This window comes from Mytilus edulis, chromosome 9 (assembly GCF_963676685.1).
Source record: "Mytilus edulis chromosome 9, xbMytEdul2.2, whole genome shotgun sequence".
Taxonomy (NCBI): domain Eukaryota; kingdom Metazoa; phylum Mollusca; class Bivalvia; order Mytilida; family Mytilidae; genus Mytilus; species Mytilus edulis.
In genome coordinates this window covers 59,911,641-59,928,675 of record NC_092352.1, presented here as the reverse complement: position 1 = coordinate 59,928,675, position 17,035 = coordinate 59,911,641, and the positions used below count along the sequence as shown (strand labels likewise).

The 17,035-nt window shown below is 34.1% G+C and overlaps 1 protein-coding gene across 1 annotated transcript; it reads right to left on the bottom strand.

Moving 5' to 3' along the window:
* Positions 1 to 3,290: 3,290 nt before the first annotated feature.
* Positions 3,291 to 15,605, bottom strand: LOC139488687 (uncharacterized). The gene is made up of 10 exons (XM_071274498.1): positions 14,716 to 15,605; positions 13,653 to 13,860; positions 12,049 to 12,353; positions 10,995 to 11,132; positions 9,741 to 9,938; positions 8,897 to 9,009; positions 7,835 to 8,286; positions 6,374 to 7,067; positions 4,857 to 5,151; positions 3,291 to 3,993 (listed from the first exon to the last, which is right to left on the bottom strand). Exons 1-10 carry the CDS (start codon positions 14,899 to 14,901, stop codon positions 3,574 to 3,576), a joined length of 3,009 nt encoding a protein of 1,002 aa, XP_071130599.1. The 5' UTR covers positions 14,902 to 15,605; the 3' UTR covers positions 3,291 to 3,573.
* Positions 15,606 to 17,035: the final 1,430 nt, after the last annotated feature.

The window sequence follows — 17,035 nt, the reverse complement described above, 5'->3', positions numbered from 1 at the left end:
ATAAACAAAACACCTTGCATAACTTAATCTATATATATGTGTGTACATGCAATGACAGAAGCAATATATGTTTGACTTATTTATCTATCTTTTATTCAGACTTCAAAAATATTTATTATATATTTTAACCATTTTCCACTATTTTTATATTTTAGAACCTCATCATTCTCTAATCTTTAAATTTTAAGTCTATTTTTTTTCTATCTCCATTCTGAAAACCCTATCGAGACCCTCAGATTGTGCGTTGTCATTATTTTGTTTGCTTCTGATAGCCTTTACATCATATGTCATATGCTGATAAAATAAGTAATAAAAACTTTTAAAATCTTTATGTTAAAGTCACCCACCATCACGGTGTAGAATGGTAACGGACTTATCGGTTTTTTTTTCGGCGTTTCCGCACTTATCGGGTTCGGCAACGGACTTATCGTACTTTTTTCCAGACAGTGTGTCACAAAATGAACCAAATTGACGAAAAGAAGCCGTACGTGTTTATTTCTTATATGATCACGGAAGGCACCGATAATCTAAGTTTGCGAAATTTTTCATTTCACTTCGGTACAACTCATGGTTTTTTCAAAGAGCTTCACACTAAACAGGACAACCGGCCGAGCACTGTTACTAATGGTGATGTTTACGTTCAAATACGCAGTATATTAGAATGTGGACTTTTGGGGCTCCTTAATTTCATGCCAAATACATATTAGAACCACTTGTGTGCTTTAAAAAAAAACTAAAAATATCACATATCAAAGCTTTTTTTACAATTCGTTGGCAGCAGTCCGGTGCCAAAATTTTTCCAAATTAACCATAATTTAAGACCTTAAAAGTGCATGGAACAGTTCCGAAAGGGAAAATGTCTACATTTAATGAATAATTACCAAAAATTTACTTGGAAAAGAAAACAGCATGCTTACAACACGCTTTAATTGGACATTTTTTCATGAACAATGTTTGTTTCCATGTTCAGGTACCACGTTGGTGGAAACAATTTGGAATAAATCGTAGCTTCCTATGAATATATGATTAAATATCCAACAAAATAAATAATTTCCCCATTCCGTGACATCAAGCTTATTTAGAATTGTCAAATCTGCTTTAATACAAGTTGAAAGAAATAACTACTTACGCCAAATGTTGTCATCTAAAAACGCGAGAAGTCCGTTGCTGAATCCGATAAGTGCAGAAACGCCGAAAAAACCCCGAAAAGTCCGTTACCATTATACACCGTGACTATGACTCCTCTCGGTGACAATTAGTTCTTGCATGTATAGAGATATATAATCAGTATTGGAACCTTTCTATACATGCATGACATGGCTTATCGAAATCATGTGAAATCGTGATCAGGACTCGGTTTCACAAAAAAACTTAGCCTGGAAACTGTATCTGGGATTCGCATTTTATGTTGAACATGCTCTTAAGATAATAAGACGATGCATTAAATATTTCCATTATGCATGTGGAGTAGAAGTGTAGAGCGTTGGAAAATCAAAGGTTTTTATATTCATTTTTGCTCATTGTTGAATAAAAAAAATATAAGATGTGTTATGATTGTAAATGAGACAACTCTCAACAAGAGACCAAATGACACACAAATTAACAACTATAGGTCACCTTACGGCACCAGGCTGAAGCTAGCGAACAATAAGGCGATATATCGAGAAAAAAAATAACAGAATACATGTAAGACAACAACGGCCGTTAATTCAAAAATTATTCAAAAAGGCAGAAAATCTGTCCAAATATAGCAATTTTAATTCAATTTCGAAATGGTTTTTATCCCATTCATTGATGAAACAAGTCACATCTCTTTTTAGGCTAATATTCAGGACCACAATAACTCTGTATCTATCAACGGATTATTTGTAGGTGTAGGACCACCAATGCACCCACTTCAATTTAGAACGTATGTAAAAGTAGTCCTACCTTGTAAAATAAAGCATCTTTGATGTCATTGTTTAATTAAACTAACATACACATATGAAGAAAACGATCGGGCTATTCCAGGGCTTCTAGAGAAAAATAATGAGGATTGTCACGGGTATGACTATATAGGTCTTTGTAGAGGAGAAATAGGCGCTTCTTTTGCGCAAGGTATCGAAAGGCGCTATGTTAAAAAATCTGAAACTAGAGCTCAAAATTTGAAGAAAAAAATGGCAAAAAAACAGAGTGTCGGCCTATTCCAGGGCTTCTAGCGAAAAATTATGAGGGGTGTCACGGGGTATAACTATATAGGTCTTGTAGAGGGGAAACAGGCGCTTCTTTTGCGCAAGGTATCGAAGGGCGCTATGTTCAAAAATCTGAAACTAGAGCTCAAAATTTGAAGAAAAAAATGGCAAAAAAATGGGGTGTCGGCCTATTCCAGGGCTTCTAGAGAAAAATAATGAGGGGTGTCACGGAGTATGACTATATAGGTCTTGTAGAGGAGAAACAGGCGCTTCTTTGCGCAAAGTTTCGAAAGGCGCTATGTTCAAAAATCTGAAACTAGAGCTCAAAATTTGAAAAAAATGACAAAAAATAGGGGGGTCGGGCTATTCCAGGGCTTCTAGAGAAAAATAATGAGGGGTGTCAAGGGGTACAGTGGCGGATCCAGAACTTTTCCTAAGGGGGGGGACCCGCTCCAGTCATGCTTCAATGATTTCCTATATGACCAAGTTTTTCCCACGAAAGGGGGGGGGGCGGGCCCCCAGCCCCCCTTCTTGATCCGCCTATAGGGTATGACTATATAGGCCTGTTTTTTTGCCATTTTTTTCAAAATTGACTTGTTCCATATTTTTATTTTATATCGGAGCCTTTTAAAGCCGCCTATTATGTATGGGATTTTCTCATTGTTGAAGGCCGTATGATGACCTATATAATTGTTAAAATCCACTTCATTTCAATTTCGGTGGATAGAACTTGACTCATTGGCAATCATACCACAGCTGAAGATACCATTGGGACATTCAAACTCACAAGTCGAAATTTAACTGACATGGCTAAAATGATAAAGACAAACAGACTACAACAGTACACAAAACACAACATAGAAATCTAAAGACTGATCAACACAAACCCCACCAAAAACTGGGGTGATCTAAGGTGCTTCGGAAGGGTAACCAGATTTTAAGATTCCTTTTAAATACTATAATCTGCTACTTAAACTATATTTAAGATAGCAAAACGGGATACACGCAAATATGTCCAACTTGGTATAATTTGTTCGAGATATAGGAATACATTTAAGAGAAATTGTACCGTCGACTAGTGGATTATATCTTCATAACAAAAAAATACAACCAAAAACATTGAGAATGCACCAACATAAATTATGTTTGATCAAGTTTTATATTACACTGTTCCAAACTTTAATGCTACTATTTACTTTATAGTGAATTAGACCTAAAAATTACTTTAATTCTGGAAAAATGTTTATCCTGGTATCGATTTACAGAGTTTAGTTCTTGAATTTTGTTCTTGGTGCTTGTCTTCTTTATGTTGACATCTGATTCTGTTGATTGTCGATATTCTAACACATATATCACGCACTTAAAAACAAAAATCTCACCAAGTTTAAAAATATGTTATGATTTACAATGAGTTCAGGTCTACATCTTTCTGTTCAAGAACAGATTCAAAGAAAGAAACCAAACTTCTAGCATCGGGTCTGACATCCGGGTCATTATGCCAGCATCTTAATATCACGCTCTTTATGTCGTCTGGTGGCGGACAATGAATTGTTAATGGCGGACGTAGTCCTTCCTCCGCGACAGAGAGTTCTACTGAAGAACGCAATAAAGATTTCATATAATCGGACGCTTCGTAACCATACCAAATTTCCCACAATAAGATTCCAAAACTGTATATGTCTGCCTTCCGGTCATAGCATACATCTTGTTTCAGGACTTCCGGTGCCATATAAATGGGAGAACCAACAGCAGATGCAGTAATGTCTATTTCAGCTTTAGTCAGACCAACGTCTGACAATTTCACAATATTTTCTTTAGTTACCTGCAATTAAAAGAGAGCATTTTAGCTCAACTCCGACATTGAAAGCATTTGATTTGATTCAGATTTGAAGCTGTCAATTAGTTCTTTTACATATCATTATCAATTGTATATTTCTACAACTTAACAGAGATTATTGAAAACGTTCTTAAACTGGTAAAATCTTAGTTTTGGTGGTTTTTTTTTCTCCCTTGAGTTTTCGTATTAATACTTGAAGTTGCTTTGTAGAATGTATGATATGTTATGTTCTTTCCAGTGGCGGATCCAGCCATTTTAAAAAGGGGGGTTCCCAACCCAGAGTAAAGGGGGGTTCCAACTATATGCTCCCATTCAAATGCATTGATCGGCCAAAAAAGGGGGGTTCCAACCACCGGAACCCCCCCCCCCCCCCTGGATCCGCCACTGCTTTCCATGCCTCAAATATAAATGTAAGATGTCATAATACGTTTATTGCATAGATCCGAATACTAATGAATTCTGTGGACTGAACTTATAAATTGATGCAATTGTTGTTTCAGTATTCGTTTAGTTTGTCGTTTGAATATTAGTTAAACTTACAAAAGGACACATGAGTCAGACACAAGTTTTTCAATTTAGTAACATCTTCTCCAAGACGTCTCATTTAACGTTATCTTACGTCCAACCGTAAAACCAAATATAAAATATAATTCTAGAAATATAATTTCAATCTTCAGCTTCTGCGCTGTCCAATTTCAGCTGTCTTGCGCTTTGTATAATCAGGAACCTCCATAACAATAACATTACCATACGTAAACACGATTGATTAATTTACCAATAAAGTCAGTGGCAAATCTAGAAATTTCCCCCTGTCCCTTCCCTGAATCCGCCTATGAAAGTTTACCTACCAATATGTTAGCAAGTTTCAGATCCCGATGTACCAGACTTTTCGAATGTAAGTAACTAAGGCCTTCGCATATCTGTGTAGCATATCTTAACGATAAATCCAATGACGTGTGGTACTCTGGATCATTTGAATGACATTTTCCCGCGTTTTTAAATTCGGTATTTATCACTTTGTCCAACAATGTACCAGAACAATATTCCATAATAAGTGCCAACACTATTACTGTCTTGTCACTCCGCTTGTGGTGCTGTATAGTAGAACCGTGGTATTGCACAATATTTACATGTGAAAGATCTCTGAAACAGAATAAGCAATACAGACTGATGATCAACGGATAGATCTTAAAACCGAGATAACAACATTGAAAAACAAAAATAAAATTTTAAAATAGTAACCTCCAAAACCAACAACCGCAAAAAAATGGAAAAAAATAGAAAAAAATAAGTTTCAATGGCGATTGCTGTTTGACGGAACATATGAAGAGTTTATTTCTTATCGTATACTCTGTCTTAAATGAGGCCCCTCATGGGGGGTCCTAGTAATCACATAATCACCATTTTTTTGCCAATATAATCACATAATCATTAAATATTTGCTTATCTTTAGTAATCAAATAATCATAAACTAAAAATACAGTCCTAGGTAATCAAATAATCATGAAATATTTGGCTTAATAATCAAATAATCATTAAAAAAACGGCCAAGTAATCACATAATCAAAAACCCCATGAGGGCCCTCTTAAATGACGTCGTCATTTGTCCGCTACACATGGACTGAGCCATTGGTGGTTACGGCACATAATGGTTACCCTGAAGGGAGTGTAGCGGATACATGGTTATGTAATCGTATTAACAGACTGATGTCAGATATTGTCAAATAAAGTACACCGTTTGCTGCCCAAGACTTTTACGGGGCATTATCACTATCAGTATACTTTACTCCTAGAAACGCTTAACCCGAATAATCCAGTCGTTATATTTCACTGACTCGTCACTTGGATCGCTATATTACGTGACAAGACCGTAAGGAGCGCTATTATTATTCGAGCTAAGAAACACTATCAACTTATCTAAACACAACTGATACCCGAAGTACATAATCACAAATAAATCTACTTTCGGTAGCTAACAGTGATTTTTCTAAAGCTTAGATGGAGGGGCCCGGGGCCAGGGCCCATGCAATTATAATACATGTTTGGGAAATGTTGTCATTGGGGAAAATATATTTAGTCCGTTTATACGGTATGCCACTTGCTAGTGTATGGGGACCCCGAACCCCAACCCCAGGAATTCTGCATTCTGAAAAGGAATAACTGCATGAATTGCAAACAAGATTCAAGAGATTTTTAAACAAAATACCACGTAACAACACCAACAAAATCTGGCGACTATGCTTTAGATACGGTTTGGAATTTTAAAGCTGAAATTGGGGGAAAAAGCATATCCTTTTTGAGATTGGGACCAACATTCGGATCCAAAACGAGGTTTGGAAAATCCCAGGGTACACACTATTCTTACCTTAACGTTCTCTCTTCCAATAGTATATCAGATACGTTATTAGCTTTTAAAGGCGTTCTATACATTTTTACTGCAACGTCCTGGAAATTATCTTCATTATCTTTTAAACGGGACATACATACATCGGCAAAACTTCCACAACCAATCAGATCGTTCCCATTCCATGTAATATCTTGAAATCGGGAATTTTCCTTCCGTAGATTTTGTACGTAAAACATGTCAAGTTCGCCTTGCAATCTCAGACATTCGACAATTATTTGTGGATACAATTCCTCAAGATTTTTCTTTGATCGAGACAGATCGGTATTCAAATTTTCAAATAGTTGTCTATCTGACTGTAATATGTGTGGTATTTTCCCTTCCAGTACCGTTATACTAGAATCGAATCTTTGTAAATATAAGTTCACATTTTGTTCTAATTTCCCATTTTCTCGCAGCAATTCGACAAACAGTTTTGATGCCGCTTTCATTTTGTGTTGACAATTGTCTTTTTTATAAGATTTGAATAAACTTTTCACCGGTTTGGAGGTCACATCTAGTGTTTGATCAAGACAAACGATAGTTCCAAGACTTTTTCTATTCATAACTTTATTTCTAGAAGCGCTGGAGAATAACTGTTGAATCGATTTCGTAGGTGCCTTTACTGAGGTATGAAAGTTATTCACTGCTTTCATATCTCCTCCCAGCATTACCCCTGAAATCAAATATTAACCTTTAAAAATACGTATATATATTTTTATAATTATAAGTAAAAAGATATAGGAAGATGTGGTGTGAGTGCCAATGAGACAACTCTCCATCCAAATAACAATTTATAAAAGTAAACCATTATAGGTCAATGTACGGTCTTCAACACGGAGCCTTGGCTCACACCTAACAACAAGCTATAAAGGGTACCAAAATTACTAGTGAAAAATCATTTAAACGGGTAAACCATGCATTTGAAATAATAATAATAAAAACCCACAATAAACAAAAAGATAAAAGATATACTATCTCCCAAAGCCCGAAACACCATTTTATATTGCTTTATTGTATCCTGCTGAAAGTCAAGTGGCAAATAGTTCAAGCTTACTCAAGACCGGACTGTTTTATCGCAAGTTTGATAGAGCTGAGGTTACACCACTGATTTGGCTGTTCCATCTATTTGTCTATTTTGACTACTCGTGATCACAAAACCTTAAACAGTTTTAGCTTTCTTAATATTCTTATCAAACTGAAAATAAGGAGGTATTGTATAATTGCCAATGAGCCAATTATCAACAACTGAAGATAACAAGGGCGGAGATGAAATCAATTGTGGAGTCGCCGTATGGTCTTCAAAATTGAGAAAAATCCATACCGTATACGTAATAAGCTATAAAAATCCATGGCATGAGTTTTCGGTGATGATTAGTCCTAAAACATGTTAAGCATAAGTACTCATACATATCAAAATACCTTTTCCCTCTTTTCACCTACCTTCCAGTTCTTTAATTCTGTCTTCCATTAACTCAAAATCTTGTCGAAGTTGTTCACTAATCTTTTCCTTAACACTTTTAACAATGCCTTCTGATCGTTCCCAAAAATCAATCTGTGATTTAAATTTCTGTATAATCTGTTCTGATGCCTCCTCTGCAACCTTTCGCCAATTACCAAGAACATCCGGGCACTCCTCTTTGCTCCATTCATCAATTCCCCCATCTAACCATGAAGAGCTTAAAAATCCTTGGACTTTACTATTTAAAAGCTTTGCCTCGTTTTTAAGCTGGAGACGTAAATTTTTAATTGCTGTGTGTGTGTTAGTTTCTAGAAGCTGAATTCCAGTTTTCAAATTTTCTTGCATTTTCCGTTTTTCGTCCAGACCTTTCGAATCCATATGTCTAGCAAGTTTTAAGGAATATAGAACTCTTTTGATCACTTGTGATAAAAAACTGAAAGATAAAATGTTACATGTCTTATGTAGTAATATTTAACGGAATGCAATTTTTTATGCCCTATTTATGGGCATTATTTTTTCTGGTCTGTGCGTCCGTTCGTTCGTTCGTTCGTTCGTCCGTCGTACCGTTCGTCCGTTCGTCCGACTGTCCCGCTTCAGGTTAAAGTTTTTGGTCGATGTAGTTTTTGATGAAGTTGAAGTCCAATCAACTTGAAACTTAGTACAAATGTTCCTATGGTATTATCTTTCTTAATTTAATGCCAAATTAGAGATTTCCCCCCATTTTGACGGACCATTGAGCATAGAAAATGATAGAGCGAACGGGACATCCATGTACTAGGGACACATTCTTGTTTATAGCTATGATGGATTACATAAAATACACAAGTCGGTAATTTTATAAAATTAAGCATTAACTTCAAACAATTTTTTTCAAAACCAAGTATAGGCAAAAGTCATGACTTAAGACCAATCTTAGTCTAAGTTTTTTTGTGAAACCGACCACAGCTTTTTCCAAAAGCCCTTTGGATCTTTTGACTACAGAAACACAGCGCCATGAGTGTACACTGTTTTAAAAGATAACTATTGCAGTACGGGATTCTTACCAATAATGTATATTAAAGCCATTTTTCAAACATGATGGCATGACTTTTACAAGTCCATCGGTTATAGCTGTGAAGTCTTCTGGTTCGTCGCCATGTCTTGATACCTTTAATGACTAGATTTGGAAAATGGAAAGAGAAAATTATTCTGATTATTCAACCATTTTTTTTTGTTTATCAAATTTCAACCTATAGCTTATATATGCGTTTCACTTCTCTCTTACAGTTTCCTATATCCATAATACTCGTAAATAATTATTGTCGTATTAATATAAAAGAACTATAAAATGGTTTCACACTCGTCATTTTTGGGGCTCTATATAGCTTGCTGTTCGGTATGAGCAACGGGTCCGTGTTGAAGGCCATACTTTGACCTACTAGTATAATGGTTTACTTTTACAAATTGTGACTTGGATGGAGAGTTGTCTCATTGGCACTCATACCACAGCTTCTTATATCAATCACTCTGTTTATTTCATTATAGGAATCATATATGTAAAGTACCTTTAAATTTATTAGCTGCTTACTAAAAATGTATATCGTCCGTATTATACGGTACCCGTAACAAATAAATGAGGGTCAGGATATATAGGGGTTCCTCATTTCTTTATTTTTCATGTCTGTGTTCTCTATTCTTACCATTTTCTACCCTCTTCTTTATATTTGAACACCCAATTATTCTCTATTCTCTTTTTATTGTCATTTAATAGGCACTTTTTATTTCTCTCAACTCTATTCATACTTCATAGACAACATAATTAACAATCACGGGGAAACGGATCGTTTACATTTATTAAAACTTTTTGAAAAGTCTTCGAAAAGGGCAAATTTGACTTCCGGACTATACCTCTGTTGCCGAAATGTAAAATAGCTGGTCCTTCTGTATTCCTGGAAATAATTTCTTTAGTTGTGACAAGGTTGTCTTTGTAAGTTCAGATTGATCAATTTCCGGTACAGTGTCCCATTTGTTGAAGACAAACATAGCAGCATCTGTTGAAAATTCTTGGTCACAAATAGACGATGTCGAGCGCAAAAATTGGCGAACCTGTAAATTTAAAAAATGGTCAAATATCTGTTTCAATATTGTGTTAACCATGCATCTATATCTCTTTAATCATACCCGAAAAACTATCGCAAACAATCGACAGACTATATGCAAGTGAGAAGTTGAAATAATACGCGCGCACATGTTTGTGAAATGGCTTTAATTCAATGGGGGAGTCGATTTCAAAATATTGGGACACAAAATACAACTCTGTAACTTTTGTAGTCTTACTTGCTGTAGTATCCACGACATTTTAAAATGTAAGTTATACACACTCATTGGCGGATCCAGGAGGCCCCCTTATAAATATGTGAATCATTTGGTTGATTATATAGGGAAGCACGCCTGGAGTGAGCGCACACCTCCCCCTTTATGATAAGTTCTGGATCCGCCACTGACTATCCGCCTAATCTCATTATGAACAAAAGCATCTATTTTTAAGCGGTTACACCACTAAATACTTCAATTGTATATATGACAATCTAATTAAAAATCGATCTCTCATTGCTCCCGTTTTCTGATATATGTCGCGTGGGAGATCTAACGAAACCCGCTTTGTGGTCACATGTGAGTGAACTGGAAGTTATGAATTTATTATGATATGCAAATAAGTTGACGACATATTAATAAGCCAATCAAAAAAGTTTATGAATTATTTGGACTGACGATTTCTTCGTAAATAAAATGAGTTACATCCCTTAACCTTACAATAAACTTTCAAGATCGTGGAGGACTCATTTTCATTGGTCGAAAAAGACACACCTACGAGGTCACTCACATATGACCTCAAAGCGGGTTTCGTTAGATCTCCAACGCGACATATCAGAAAACCGGAGCAATGAGAGATCGGTTTTTAATTAGATTGTATATATGAGATTATCCTTATCTATGTATACCCGGCTAAACCACTAAATACATCAATGTTATATGCCATTAACGCCCGGTTACCCAACTAAATATATTTATCATATGAGATAAGTCCTACCCAATTTTGCCCGGCTACACCACTGCTATCCAGATATATTTGTGTCCTGTAATTTATTCACGACTACGTACCCTTTTCTGTAAGCCTCCAGCAGATGAACTATTGATGATGTATATAAATCCAGACACTTTAGATGCATACTTTTCGATCAATGGTACAACATTTCTATTTTCACCGACCCCAGGTGTGTCAATTAGTATTACACCTGCCTGTAAATATTTGTTTGTTTAAGCAATTAATTTCTTATCGTAGAGAAAGCGTGATATCATACACGTCAAAATAACTTTCGATGGTATTTTTAGACGCAGCGTATATTAGGAATTTGATGTTGTCGGATTATTTCTTTGTTTTGGTTTAATAATAATAATCTATTTTATTATTGTGTCACATATTGATTGACATACATATCATACAACAATATAAAAACATACATAGAACAATCAATACCCAGCCATATCATTTGGCTAATGAGACACATTGCACAAAATATATATACATGTTCTTAAAAATCCAACGATACCTTGAAATACTGTATTTTTAAAACTAATAACTATGATTTTAGAGTATTTTCAACATGATGAATAAAACTTAAGTAAAAATAAGTTAAAACTATCCACAATATATCATAAACTATTCGTTTGATTTTGATTGTTGTCCATATTTGAAGACCATGCACAAACACGCGGCTCTCTAAATAATGTTTTGGTAATACGTCAATTGTTCTAATTGTTTTCTCTTAGTCGTATACCTTTACAGCGAATACAAAATAGTTTCACTATATAATTTTACAATTTAGTTTTATCAATTAATTATTTTATTATAGCCAGTCTTTTTCTCCTGTCCAAGCATACAATGTACATATATATATTACATTCGATTTGGTTTTTTTCTCTCGAAGGTCGTTGGTTTTCTCCGGGCAATCCGGCTTCCTCAACCTATAAAAACTATACGCCACGAAATAGCCCAAATGTGGCGCTTAAAAGTGGTGTTAAAACAACAAAAATCAATCAAGCAATCAAGCAATCCTTTCTCTCTTCGTGTATTGGAAATTATAGTAGGGAGATATTTTGTTTGTTTCTTGTTTTTAAATTTAAATAAAAAACGAAGGTTAATTTATATTTGTACCTTTTTCCGTTGGCTTGGCCAAAATATTTCAATTTTGTCATAAACAGATTCCCCAGTCGTTGTATCAATTTCTGTTACAAGATGTTGAAACTTTTCAAAAGTAACCGATTCTGAAAGATCGAGAATCTCTGGTGCATGCCGACGTTCATTTTTGACAATTTTTCGATGAATTATTGCAATTCGTTCATTTGTCCTGGATCCCTTTATTTCACAAACAGTTCTTGTGGTAGGAAGACAACCAACTGGTAACAGATCATGGCCCAGAATGAGGTTGATAAAACTGCTTTTGCCCGAGTTTGTTTCTCCTTAAAAATGAAAAAAAGAGGATTATAATGATTTATTCAAAAGAATTAACTAAAATTCCGAGCTGTCTCGTATATATTCAAACATGTATATATATATATATATATATATATTATGTTTTTAGATGATATCTAAAACAAATTAATTCATGCAACGTCTATATCTGTATCAGACCACATGAAATATTATAAACCTATAGAAAATATAAATTACATAAAGTGTATACATGTATCAGACCACGCACTATTATAAACATATTGAAAGTTTAAGTTACATAACGTTTATACATGATGTATCAGACCATACATTAAAAGAGCCAGGGGAAGAAAATGATTCAAAATGTATTAAAAATGTTTTGTAAATGATCATATTCAGGTACATGTGAGAAAAAAAAAATATAATACACTATTGTTAATTTTTGGTTTATAGAGAATATTTTTTACATTAACCCATAATGTCATACCTAGAATTTTAACGCATTCTGGAGCCTCCTTATGGAGTTTTTTTATTACTAGTTTGTGATTTTTAATTACGAGACCAAATAATTTTTTTTTTATTATTATTTTATAATGTGGGACTGTGGTTATTATCTTGTTTAATTTTTTTGGGATGATTATGTGATTATATAAGCAAAACATTTGTGATTATCTGATTACTCGGCCACTCTATGAGGGGCCTCATTTTGTATGAGCTAAAATCAACTTGTCAACACCGCAAATATAACTATAATAAAATTTTATACTTTTAAACTAGATGATCTACCGTCAAGTTTTTTTTAGTGAATTGTGTAATAAAGGAATTATGTAATATTGAAATATAAGATCTATTCATTACAGGATCTGAAAACAGAATCTTTGTTGCGTATTACTATACACATAGTTTTATCAAGGAGGTTACATATTACCTCCTTGGTTTTATAGTACTTTCAAGAGGAACAATGGGGAAAAATAGAAGATTTTTTTAATTGTTAAAACGAACAAAATAAATTGATGTGTCGTTGCTCCTTGAGGTTCCTCAAAATTGTGTCAAAGTAATCACATAATCACAATTTTTTTGCCAATATAATCACTTAATCATTATTTCTATTTTTTAGAAAGATAATACAATAATCATATCAAATACAGACATAGAATATCGAAATGTATGGTCTGGTAATAAAATAATCACTATTAAAACGGCCAAGTAATCCCATAACAAATAAAACCATGAGGAAGCTCTTCTTTGTTGAGCGATCAGTAGCAAATATTACAAGCATTTTCAGAACGAGACTACACCAGATAACAATACGATTTTAACCATACCTGTAACAAGTATTGGACATTCAGTTGACCTCAATTTGCTTTTCATTGTTACAAGTCTGTGCTTGATTCCAGGAATGAAGTTTTCTAAATCAGCTTCATGATTCTTTGGTAATTTCAGGAGAAAATTGTCAACGTCTTCGCATTTTTCTGTTAACACTCTTCGATTTTCTTCCTCAGCTTGCAAAATATCAGTTAAATCATGCTGCATCTATATTTGTAAAAAAGAAGTATTTATATTATTGAATATATTTTAAGTTGATTACTCATTTGGTTGATTGATTGAATAATTGATGGTCCATTGGCAAATATTCATGCACATTTAGGACGAGATTACTCATTTGATTTTAAAGTTCGTCTGTTAAAGATACAGGTAATGAAAGACTTACATATACAATGTTTGTGTTAGCAGAATGGTATTTTTTTGAAGATATGAGATCATCCCCAGTTTTTAATGGGGTGCGTCTTGCTAAGTCTTTAGTTGTCTATGTTGTGTCTTGTTTACTATAATTTGTCTGTTTGACTTTTTTAGACATGGCGTTGTCAGTTTTTTTTTCGATCTAGGAGTTTGAATGTCTCTACGGCATTTTTCGCCCCTCATTTGACTACACAAGCGAATTACGACGAGATGCGTCGAAAAATAAATACTCGTAAATAAGAAGAAAACATAAAGATACGTTTTTTTTAAACGAGAATTGAAATTTCAAAATAATAAGGCAAAACCATGTGCCTACTTCATGAATGAAAGAAAACATCTACTTTGACCCTGATGACAGTATGCATCATGAATCTGATGTTCAGTAGTTGTCGTTTGTTGATGTGGTTTATAAGTGTTTCTCGTTTTATATATAGATTAGACCGTCGGTTTTCCCGTTTGAATGGTTTTACACTAGTCATTTTGGAGCCCTTCACGCTTGTTGTTCAGTGTGAGCCAAATTGAATGTTCCGTGTGAAGACCGTACACGTACTTTGACCTATAATGGTTTACCTTTACATATTATGACTTAGATGGAGAGTTGTCTCATTGGCACTCATACCAAAACTTCTTATATCTATCTATACTAACCTTGTCATTGTCCTGTGTTATGTTTTGTAATCTCCAGTATTCGACAACACGGTTCATAGCGTCGTTTTTATTTTTTATTCCTTTTCGATCTATACCAAAGTCCTTCATAACCTGAAAAACTGTACTCATGTCGGGTATTTTAAAAATGTCCTCAACACTGGAAAGACGCCTGCTGTAACGTTCCATTATTTTGTTACAGGTCTCTTGTTTAAAACACTTGAATAACGTTTTTATTTCGATTCCAATGTAAAAACACAATTGAACAGTGTGTAATCGGCAAGTTGCACAGTGTGTTATCGACAAGTGCAAGTATTGTAAGTGATGACAGCTTCTGTACAACTGTAAACTTCTTGAAAGAATATAAAATCTGTAATCCAATTGCAAGTTCTAATGCTAACGTCCAATCCAATTTTCACTGATAAATTAATCTTAAATATTCTGAATACATTTAAATCTGTTCACATTACGTTTAAAATTTCACTATTATACAGAAACCCGATATCACATATGATCATATTATAATATTTCATGCAGTTATTTATTATCCTTTACTGCATTTATGCACTGCTGTATGTCCCCACTAAAAATTAAAAGTCTGAAAATACCGGCAATGCAAATACATGAACGTTTCCGCGAAAAAGCAATTAAATTTCAATAACAAACCTCCAATTGGGCTTCCCGGTCTATTCATCTCTTTCAAAATATAAACACACCTTTCAAGCCATATCAAGTTAAAAACAGATTTGAATCTAAGATGAACTTCTTTTGTTTAAAAATATGTCCTCTTTAAAGTTGACAATTGTGTAATCGTCTCAAACCGTTAAAAAAGACTTTAAGTACACTATACATGCAATTTAAATTGTTATACTTCCGTATTTGAATAAAAGATATATATGCATAATTATTTATTTAATTATAGTGGGTGACTCCAATGTATAGATCTCAGCGGTATTTCTTTTGTGTCATAACACTGCACAACATAACGTTTATAAATAGGTTGACGTGTCAGATTATGAATTCGATTAATATAAAAGTTTTAATGTAGAAAGGACCCGTTGGTTTTCTAATTAAATTTGTACCAGGCACATTGCATATAAAATACGCGACAAACGAAAGCTAAAATAGACGTTATACATATACTATTCACAAAGTTATTTGTCTGTCATTTTTGTTTTGCTTATTTTATTTTTAAACAAGCTCGTTTGGTTTCCTGGACGTTCTTTCATCTTACACTTTGTTGAAGGCCATACGGCAACATATACTGTATATTCATTTTTAATTATGGTATACCATTATTCTTGGAATTCTCGGGTCTAAGTGAATCACGAGTGTTTAATACTAATGTTCAAATTAAATTTTCTATAGGCCTAATGCACTACGAAAATACATATTTTCTTTAAGCTAAGTGTACCCGAACTTTCGCAAAACCACTTTTTCAAAATCACAACGAATTTTAAGTACTTTTTTTCTTAAATCCATGAAAACTTTTTCCCTCGCAATACATGTTATAAATCAACAGTCACAATAGTTATCCAAATAAACGTCCTTTTACACTCTTTTGGCTACTCATAGTTGTCTCATTTGTAGCGAAACCCTCAAGGTTAAACCACGTTTCTTTATTATTCTATATTTTAAAAGTTATTATTTATCGCGCACATGTTTTTTTGTTCACATGCAAAATCGTAAGTAAATGTATGACACATAGAAGAACACAAGAATGCAATGCATTCAGTAGTTCTCGTTTGTTGATGTGGTTCATAAGTGTTTTTCGTTTCTCATTTTTTATATAGATTAGACCATTGGGTTTCCCATTTGAATGGTTTAACAAATGTTTTTTTGTGACCCTTATATAGCTTGCTGTTCGGTGTGAGCTAAGGCTCTGTGTTGAAGACCGTTCTTTGACCTATAATGGTTTACTTTACGAATGTTGACTTGGAAGCAATACCTTTGAGAATAGAAATGGGGAATGTGTATAAGGGTAACAACCCGACAAATTGTCAGAAAACAACCGAAGGCCACCAATGGGTCTTCAACACAGCAAGAAAATCCCAACCCGGAGGCCTTTTTTAGCTGGCTCATAAACAAAAAAGCGTACTGGTTCAGTGATAATGGATGTCATACTATGAACACCAAAATATATAAATGAACTAAAAATGATCTCAACCCTCCCCCTATATCTCTATACAATGTAGAAAAAATAAACACACAGCAATACGCATAGTAAAACTCAGTTTAAAAGAAGTCCGAATCCGATGATAGAATAAGTAACAAAAGAAACTAAACAAAATAACAATGATACACAAGTTAAAAAAGGACTTCT